This window comes from Aulonocara sp. 'chitande type north' Nkhata Bay, linkage group LG14, assembly GCF_057382095.1.
Source record: "Aulonocara sp. 'chitande type north' Nkhata Bay isolate Kocher_YH1m ecotype deep benthic linkage group LG14, A_spYH_male_GT1.1, whole genome shotgun sequence".
NCBI lineage: Eukaryota > Metazoa > Chordata > Actinopteri > Cichliformes > Cichlidae > Aulonocara > Aulonocara sp. 'chitande type north' Nkhata Bay.
In genome coordinates, this window is record NC_141357.1 from 8947156 (window position 1) to 8957650 (window position 10495).

Below are 10495 nucleotides of genomic sequence, written 5' to 3' on the forward strand. Positions count from 1 at the left end.
ATCAGATAACCTTTAATGAATTCTGTCTTTAATGACTTTAAAAAAGCCTCAAGTACTGACTGCAGACATTTGACTTTTTGGGGGATTTTCTCCAATCCACACAGGGTCAAAGCTATACGTAAACGCTCATACAGGCTCTATTAATGTCCTTAGCAAGTTGCACTTTGGCAAGATGCTTTTGGTAGCCATGAAAAAGCTTCTATTGTAATTCTGGCAGATTGAGGGAGTTCATTTTAACCATAGTCCACAAATTTTCTATAGTGCTGGTAATTCCAGAACCTTAATGATAGACTGCTTTATCGATTAACCAGTTTTAATGTGTCTTTGAGATCATTGTCCAACTGGAACACCCAACTGTGTCCAAGTTTCAAACAGCTAGGTGTTGATTTGAGGCGAAGCTGAAGAATCTGAATGTCATTCATGGCTGTGTGGCAGGCAGACTAGGACCCAAATGCAGGACTCTGAGTCGAGGATATGACTTGAAAAAAAAGCAACTTTAATGCTGTGACTTAAAAGTTTCAAAAATGGTATAAAAAAATACAAGACATCAGGTAAAAAGCTAAACTTGGAAACTCAGAACCGGGAGACCTGAAAACACACAACAAAAAACAAGAGACGAGAGACTGAGACAAGGACACAAAAGCTTGACATTAGGACGGGGATAAACATGGAAACACACGACAGACTGGAGAGAAAAAACACACAACAGAAAGCAGCAGGAGATGCTGAAGACAGAACAGACATGAGAGCAGGCAAAAACTAAAAAATAGAAATATTAAACACAGATGCACTAGGAAATACAAAACTACAGACTAACTAATACAGGACAAGAAGATGAAAATCTGTTCAATCCAAAAGAAAGATTCACAAAACCATCATAAACTCACAAACTGTGTCAAAGACATAGGATCATGACATTTGTTCTTCATTACTCCATGCACAACAGAAGTGCTGCCACCACCATGCTTGATGTCTGATACAGTGTTCTTAGGTTTGAAAGCCTCAGGTTTAAACATACCTAAACAAGCATACCTCTTGCCATTGTGGCCAAATAACTCAATCATTGTTTCTTTGACTGGTAAAACTCCAGAAGTCATTTGTCCTGTTCGTGTGGGCAGGTGTAAATTTCAGCTTGAAAGTGTTGATTTTGTAGCAGGGTTTTTTTTCTGAAACCTTCTCAGTTCACCATGAAGTAAAACTCACTGGACATTGGCCCTAGTATTACAGCACTTTCCTGTTCATGCCACAGTTGAACTTTTGTGGTTTCTGGGTTGTTCCTCAACATCGAAACCAATTTCATCCCAGCAGAATGTAACGGTTTGGGCCTTCTTCCAAGACTTGGCAAAGTGGTGACACGTCCAGATAACTTGGTCCTTATATCCTGGCAAGTAGAAACTACCAGTTGTAGTCAATTATGATCACTAGGTCTTGGCAAATGATGACTATATTGAATATGACACAATCAACTTTCGTGTACAATAGTAAACATTAACAACAGTAAAATGTAATGGCCAGTCTGGGAAATTCAACCAATCTTCAGTGTCTAATAGCATTTTCAGTGATAACCTTTGGATAATTTTAAATCTGCAGATGAGATAATCAGTCGTCTTACAGTCTGTTGTAGGCTTACACCAACACCCTTCCATCTGGTGGGACTTAATTAGGCCTTGAGCCGTTGGCTCCACTACTGAGGCACTCGCAAAAAAAAACAAAGGCCTGAGTCTTATGAAAGGACTTAAAATATACAGAAGAGATGGGCTTAAACAGTGCTGTATGTAATGTTTTCAAAAATATTTACAAAATATTGTGATTAGTCAATTTTAAACCAGCTTTTCTGCTGAATGTTTAATTATTCTTAATCTATCCTCAACATTATTCATTCATGTGGTACTTTACATGCGTACACACACCCATCTGTCAGAGTTATTCTTATGTATATGCTGTTTTATTTGCCAAAAGAGAAATGAGGAGATTGATATTACTCTTATACGTCTTGATTAAATATTAGGCCAAAGCAACAACGATATGAGAAAAGGTTGTTTGTTTCATGTCCCTGACAGTATGTAGTTCCACACACGTGACTTCTGGAAGACTCTGTTTTTTCTGGGGGGAGGGGACATCTTCTCATGTCAGAGTGTTAAATCTGACAAACTTATTACATGATACTGATCAGGATATTGACTTCATGTAAACTGAAGACAAGTAAGGACGCAGTTTTGCAAACACAAAAAAGTGTTGCAGGTGACTTTTTTCACAGTTTCTAGTAAGTCAGCCACCGATCTGTTTTTGAGGCTTTCATGTTGCAGCGAAAATGGAACATGAAACCACTAGGCCAAGCCTCTTTCACTCCTTCACTTTCTGGGCTTGACACAAATGTTACTGAAGAAATGAACATTGATGGTTAACTGCTGAAAACTGTGCATGTGGTTGAACTACTTAAGAATCTTGTGCACAAACGAGCTACTTTGTAAAAAACAAAAACAAAAAACAGGCATGTATCATGGGACATCTGGTAGCAACTCTAGCAGGTCACTAATCTATAGTTCTCTTCCCACGTCCTCTTTTTTCTTCCAGAAGGAGTCAAAAGAAAAATAATACATCAGTGGATCCAGACAGCAGCTCAAAACAATCAGACATGCCAGTGGAGTTATGCTGGTTTTGCTTTTTGTAAGTATGTGTAGTGGCATGGGCAGAAAACATGTGCAGAATATAAGCAAGTTGATGGCAAAAATCAGCATTACGTTCACCTTGTTTCTGACCTTTGCAGAGTCACTGAGATGTTTGTGTAGAGTCCAAGAAACCATAACGGTGCACACAATGTTGACTGCTAGCATTGTGACCAGTAACACAATCTGAAGGTAAATAATTGCTGATCGTGTTACACTTTTATATTCATGAAGTTCAAAACAAATGTGATCTGTGTGGTTCTGTAAGTGTTCTAAAAATCCTTTGGCCTCTGGGATATTTACCACCAGCAAAAACCCCCAGACCAGCGCTGCTCCTTTCCAGGCATTGCACGAGGTCCGAAGATGGCGAGACCTCAGAGGATAAACCACAGCCAGCAGTCGGTCCACACTTATGAAGGTGATGAAGGAGGCGCTGGAGCGAATGTTGTTGCGAAAGATTATTACGCTGAAGAGGCATGTGATAATTCCCAGCGGGGTGCCTGTTGCATGATGGTAGATCCTCATGGGCAAAGAGAAGATGGCTAGCAGGTCTGAGAGTGCCAGGTTCACCATGAAGACAGCGTTGGGTGATTTGAGGCTGTGGCGGCGAAGAAGAATCCACAGTGAGACTGCATTCAGTGGCAGACCTATCACCATAATGCAGCCAAAGATCCCAGCATAAACCCGGTCATCTTCTGTGGAGCTGTTTGATGTGTTCATGATGAGAAAAGAAATGTCTGAATGTCCTTTTTAAAGAACTGAAGCCGAGCAGCAAAGGTTCCTCTTTGTGTGGTTTTTCTTTGTGAGTGAGGCGTGACTAGTTTGTGACTGTGACTAGTCTCACTACAGGAAACTCAAGCTCATCTCATCTCATCTCATCTCACCTCATAAGCTCTGCCTCTATATTTGTGCTTTGAAGATAGGATCTCTGATTATGATTCCTGTAATACACATTTTTAATACGCTCTGACTGTAATGAGTTTATTTTTAGATTCTTGATTCTTTCCTTTGCAATATGGTTTAGTCTTGAGTTTAGTTCTTTTAATGTCTCTGAGTTTATTTATTTGGGGGATGGTTTTTTTTGTAATATAAACTTTACTTCTATAAAGTATTTTCCCAGGTCAGGTTTGTGTCAGCCAAAATACAAAATAAACGTCTTGTTTTCTTTTACCAATTTCTCCTGTGTGGTCTTCATTCTGGTCCTCGCTGATTGGTCTCACACAATCTGCAGCCTCAGATCATGATGGTTTAGAAATATTGGAAATGACAGTATTATTTTTGAGTCTTTAATCTAGGCTATTGCAACCACTGTGCCTCCACTGCAGGCAGGACCATGATAGAATTCACACATGAACGGCTTCCAAACTGAAGTTCACTAATCTGCAGTCAGCTTGCCTTATTTCCTTCCCTCACTTTTTTTTTTAACTTTCAAGAACATTGAAAATAAAACAAATAAAAAATAATAGTCAATTAAATTTTTAGAGTTTTGTTATTTTAAGTATTGTGTAATTTAGGGATTTTCCCCATCTTATACTTAAATCAGACATTTTTCGTCAATGTTCAGCTGTACACATACAGGTCCTTCTCAAAAAATCAGCATATTGTGATAAAGTTCATTATTTTCGGTAATGTACTGATAAACATTAGACTTTCATATATTTTAGATTCATTACACACAACTGAAGTAGTTCAAGCCTTTCATTGTTTTAATATTGATGATTTTGGCAAACAGCTCATGAAAACCCAAATTTCCTATCTCAAAAAATTAGCATATCATGAAAAGGTTCTCTAAACGAGCTATTAACCTAATCATCTGAATCAACGAATTAACTCTAAACACCTGCAAAAGATTCCTGAGGCTTTTAAAAACTCCCAGCCTGGTTCATTACTCAAAACCGCAATCATGGGTAAGACTGCCGACCTGACTGCTGTCCAGAAGGCCATCATTGACACCCTCAAGCAGGAGGGTAAGACACAGAAAGAAATTTCTGAACGAATAGGCTGTTCCCAGAGTGCTGTATCAAGGCACCTCAGTGGGAAGTCTGTGGGAAGGAAAAAGTGTGGCAGAAAACGCTGCACAATGAGAAGAGGTGACCGGACCCTGAGGAAGATTGTGGAGAAGAACCGATTCCAGATCTTGGGGGACCTATTCATGATTCCATCTGCTGAAAAGCTTTATGGAGATGAAGATTACATTTTTCAGCACGACCTGGCGCCTGCTCACAGTGCCAAAACCACTGGTAAATGGTTTACTGACCATGGTATTACTGTGCTCAATTGGCCTGCCAACTCTCCTGACCTGAACCCCATAGAGAATCTGTGGGATATTGTGAAGAGAAAGTTGAGAGACGCAAGACCCAACACTCTGGATGAGCTTAAGGCCGCTATCGAAGCATCCTGGGCCTCCATAACACCTCAGCAGTGCCACAGGCTGATTGCCTCCATGCCACGCTGCATTGAAGCAGTCATTTCTGAGAAAGGATTCCCGACCAAGTATTGAGTGCATAACTGAACATGATTATTTGAAGGTTGACTTTTTTTGTAGTAAAAACACTTTTCTTTTATTGGTCAGAATTTTTGTGAGATAGGAATTTTGGGTTTTCATGAGCTGTTTGCCAAAATCATCAATATTAAAACAATAAAAGGTTTGAACTACTTCAGTTGTGTGTAATGAATCTAAAATATATGAAAGTCTAATGTTTATCAGTACATTACAGAAAAAAAATGCACTTTATCACAATATGCTGATTTTTAAAGAAGGACCTGTAAAACTGAGATATGATCGGTCTAAAAAAAGAAAAAAAAACAAAGCGTAATTTTACATGAAATAAATAAAAAGTATGAAACATTACAGGGCCTAGGCTTATGTGAATTTACATTGATGGATGCCAGATGGTTTGTTTTCAGTTACCTTTAATACGTTTGTAAGTTTTGAAGAGAGATGATCAGTTTGAATAAACAGGTAAAGACATGTTATTACAGTAGATAACCTGTGCTAAAACTAATCATAAGAACAGGAAACAATTTCTTAAATGTGGCAGCGTGATGATAAATGATTAGACTGGACACAGTGAATGTTCCTCGTTTGGAGTCTTTTTTTGGAAAACATTTAAATATGTGGCGCTTGTGCGCTATCATCACATATGGTGATGATAAATAAAAGTGGCAACAGGTGCACTGGAGAGCCACAGTATCCACAGACCATTTCTCTACTTTCCCTCCTGACTGATTTTCCTTTTGTTTGGTTTTTAGCTACTGTTCTTGTCACTGCTGGTAGCCCAGATGCTTACAGCCAATTCTGGTTGCACAGGTAGTCCAACTCCTCCAGGATGGCACATCCATGCAAGAAAGTTTGCTGTGTCTCCGAGCTCAGTCTTGAGTATATGGAGGAGATACCAGGAGATGGGAGGTTGCACAAAGAGAGTTGGACAGGGCCATAGAAAGGCCTCACCCTAAAGGGCAAGATCTGTGTCTGCTCATTTCTACTAGGAGGAGCTGCCAGACTCCCACAGAATGACCTCCAGCAGGCTATTCCTGTGCATGTTAGTTATCAAACTGTCAGGAAAAGGTTTTGTGAAGGTGGCACAAGGTTCCAACATCCTTTAGTGGGCCCCGTGCTCACAGTCCAGTACCATGTATCTGCATCTTCATCTGCAGCTATGTCAGCTGAGTTAAACCTTCTTCTACTGACCACTCTGTGCATGGTCACATGTTAACCAAGTTAAACAGCAAATGTATTCAGCACAAAATTAAAATATAAACCTAAATTGTTCCATGCCACCATTTTTATAAACTCTGACATCACAGAAAACTGCATAATGCACGATCTATAGCAAACACCAGTCAAACATTGGTGAACTTTACTGGTATTTCTGGAAGTTTTATGAATCTTCAGCTTTAACTGTAGAAAAAGAATTCTTCATCCTTTTATAATCTTTTCCTCCAGGAAACACCGCATCAGCTACAGGACAGTTAATTAATGTACATTTTGCTGTTACACAAAAGAAAACAAACAAAACAAAAAAGCATCTGTGTAAACAACAAATATTTGTTTTATTTAAAATCTTTATACACTTTGACATATATTAGCCCAACATTACTGCGACATACACAAGCTAACATTTGTTTAACAATACCAATAGAAACGTATCTACAGGAGATTTAACCTAACTAAATGAAATCAATTTCACTGCACATGGATGAAACAAATCAAAGCAAAATCAAAGAATCAAAACAAAACAAGCGGGAGAAAAGGCAGCAAGTAAGGGAAATTCATTCTTCACAAATTTCTTTCAAAAGAAAGGCGAGCACAGCATAACTAACATGCTAAGATTGATTTAGCTGTCAGCAGTTGTAACAGGCAGTGGGAGAGTTTTATATGTGACACTATATCTATCACAATTAGACAGCACAAATTACCACAATGAAACACATGGGCTTAATTTTAGAAAGAGCCATACAGAGCAAAGCAGCAGCAGCTTCCTCTCTAAATGATGTGCCATAAGGTGGGCTGATATAGTGGCAACTAAAATCTCCATCCATTCACCTCTATTTATCCAATTCAGGGTTGAAGGGGTGCTGGAGCCTATTCGAGCTACCATAGGGTGACAGGTAGGATATACCTTGGACAGGTCGCTAGTATGTCACAGGGCTGCCACTAAAATTCATTTTGAGCAATCACTTGTATCGACAGAAGTTTCAAATGAAACCTTAGCAACCCTAATATCAAGCAGAATTTAACATTATTGTATATTGGACTAAATCAGCCATAAGGTTAGAGAGGCTTTTTTGTGGAAGCAAGTGTGTTTCAGGCAGATGAAAAACAGCCCCAAATGAAAAGCTCTTGAACTCATAAACAATTCACAAAAAAACATAGAAAACATACCAAGTGTTTAAACTGAGAAAATGTACCTTTTAAAGACAAATATTAGCCCATTTTAAATTTGATGGCAGCAACTGATCTAAAAAAAAGACTCTTCTACTATGAAGCCACACTGCTGTAATAGAGCCAGTATGTTATTTATCAGTCTTATGCAACAAATTCTCTGAAAAAATGTCATCAACATTTAGAGCATTGCTCTAAAATCTGTATATAACTATCAGCATTGATGGTGCCTTTCCAGATGTGCAAGTTGCCAATTTCATGGTCAGTAATGCACACCCATACCATCAGAAGTGTAACCTTTAGAAGGCCCATCTCTTCTTTAGTCCAGAGAATTGCTCTGACCATAGAAAAGTTTTTCAATTTGTGCATTTTAAATGCATTTTGCCCAGAGAAGATGGTGGTGTTCCTGGACCATGTTCTTCTTTTTCTTTAACTTGGATTTGTCGTTGGCACAGTAAATTATGATTATGATTCACATACAGCAATTTCTGCAAGTGTTCCCATGCAGTGATTTCCATGACACAGGCATACTTTTTTGTAATGCAGTGCTATATTAAGGCCTGAAAATCACAGGACTGCAATGTTGATTTTGGGCTTTGTCCCTTGCGCACAGAGATTCCTCCACATTCTCATAATGCATTGATGATGTTATGTATTGTAGATTATGAGATATTCAAGCCTTTACAATTTTACATTGAGGGATGTTATTCTGATTTTTTTTCACAATTTAAAGACGCAGTTTTTATAGGTTGATGAAACTCTTCCTTTCTAAGATGCTCTTTTTATACCACATTACTGACCTGTCTTTCATGCAACTGAAAAATGTACAAGGAGACAACTTATCACAAAAACAAAGCAGCTAGTCTGACTAAAAAGACGAAAAAACACGATTTTTCTTCTGTTTTTCTTATCTGTTTGTTAAAAGGTGGTTTGTTTCATGTCCTGACAGTATTTAGTTCAACAAGCGGTGACTTCCAGAAGCTTTCTAACTGATTTAGACAAGCTGCTTCGTCAGTTGTGAAGTGAACAAATATAAAGTAGATTTAATGAATTATGTGATTTTTTTTCTCTACACTGTTTTTCTCAACTGCATGAGAAATACTTCAGGAGAAGGCTTTAAGAAAAAAACTTCAGTGTGTCTGAATACATCTTCTCATGTCAGATTGTTAATTCTGACAAACTTATTACATGATACTGATTGAGATATTAACTGAACTTGACAAAAATAACATCTTAGTTCCAGTGTTGCAGCTGCCTTTTTTCACAGTTTCTAGTAAAGCAGATGAGCCACCGGTCTTCCTGTGGTTGAGGTTTTCATGTTGCAGTGAAAATAAAACATGAAACCACTAGGCCAAGCCAAGGCTTTTATTCTTTTACTTTCTGGCTTTTACACAAATGTTACTGAAGAAATGAACATTGATGGTTAACTGTAAAATAGTCAGATGTCAGATGTCTATTCATATTAACGTACAGAATTCACCTGCTTGCTGCTACTACTGCACACCCAATGTATATACATATATATATATAATGTTCTTCCTCTACACCCCCCCCCCCCCCCCCCCCCCCAATTTTTTTTGCACATGTCGAGGAGCGTGTCAGGCTACATTTCACTGTGTGTTATACTTGTATAACTATACATGTGACAAATAAAGAACCTTGAACTGCTGAAAACTGTGCATGTGGTTGAACTACTTAAGAATCTTGTGCACAAACGAGCTACTTTGTAAAAAACAAAAACAAAAAAAAAACAAAAAACAGGCATGTATCGTGGGACATCTGATAGCAACTCTAGCAGGTCACTAATCTATAGTTCTCTTCCCGTGTCCTCTTTTTTCTTCCAGAAGGAGTCAAAAGAAAAATAATACGTCAGTGGATCCAGACAGCAGTTCAAAACAGTCAGACATGCCAGTGGAGTTATGCTGGTTTTGCTTTTTGTAACTGCGTGTAGTGGCATGGGCAGAAAACATGTGCAGAATATAAGCAAGTTGATGGCAAAAATCAGCATTACGTTCACCTTGTTTCTGACCTTTGCAGAGTCACTGAGATGTTTGTGTAGAGTCCAGGAAACCATAACGGTGCACACAATGTTGACTGCTAGCATTGTGACCAGTAACACAATCTGAAGGTAAATAATTGCTGATCGTGTTACACTTTTATAATAATGAGATTGAAAACAAATGTGTTCTGTGTGGTTCTGTAAGTGTTTAAAAAATCCTATGCCCTCTGGGATATTTACCACCAGGAAAAAGCCCCAGACGAGCGCTGCTCCTTTCCAGGCATTGCACGAGGTCCGAAGATGGCGAGACCTCAGAGGATAAACCACAGCCAGCAGTCGGTCCACGCTTATGAAGGTGATGAAGGAGGCGCTGGAGCGGAGGTTTTTGCGAAAGATTATTACGCTGAAGAGGCATGTGATAATTCCCAGCGGGGTGCCTGTTGCATGATGGTAGATCCTCATGGGCAAAGACATGATTGCTAGCAGGTCTGAGAGTGCCAGGTTCACCATGAAGACAGCGTTGGGTGATTTGAGGCTGTGGCGGCGAAGAAGAATCCACAGTGAGACTGCATTCAGTGGCAGACCTATCACCATAATGCAGCCAAAGATCCCAGCATAAACCCGGTCATCTTCTGTGGAGCTGTTTGATGTGTTCATGATGAGAAAAGAAATGTCTGAATGTCCTTTTTAAAGAACTGAAGCCGAGCAGCAAAGGTTCCTCTTTGTGTGGTTTTTGTTTGTGAGTGAGGCGTGACTAGTTTGTGACTGTGACTAGTCACACTACAGGAAACTCAAGCTCATCTCATAAGCTCTGCCTCTATATTTGTGCATTTTGAGTGTATTTTTATATTCTTGATTCTTTCCTTTGCAGTGGTTTAGTGTAGCACCCTCAAGGATTGACGTACGCACGATGTAGTTATAGAACAGGGGTTATTCTGTTCTTGG

At 39.0% G+C, this 10495-nt stretch overlaps 2 protein-coding genes across 2 annotated transcripts; both read right to left on the reverse strand.

The window, feature by feature from the left end:
* Nucleotides 1-473: 473 nt before the first annotated feature.
* Nucleotides 474-3448, reverse strand: LOC147314037 (lysophosphatidic acid receptor 6-like). Its single transcript, XM_086262752.1, has one exon. It carries the CDS (start codon nucleotides 3384-3386, stop codon nucleotides 2538-2540), a length of 849 nt encoding a protein of 282 aa, XP_086118878.1. The 5' UTR covers nucleotides 3387-3448; the 3' UTR covers nucleotides 474-2537.
* A 5675-nt stretch (nucleotides 3449-9123) lies between these two features.
* LOC147314038 (lysophosphatidic acid receptor 6-like) lies at nucleotides 9124-10495 on the reverse strand. Its single transcript, XM_086262753.1, has one exon. The coding sequence runs from the start codon at nucleotides 10205-10207 to the stop codon at nucleotides 9359-9361; it is 849 nt and encodes a 282-aa protein (XP_086118879.1). The 5' UTR covers nucleotides 10208-10495; the 3' UTR covers nucleotides 9124-9358.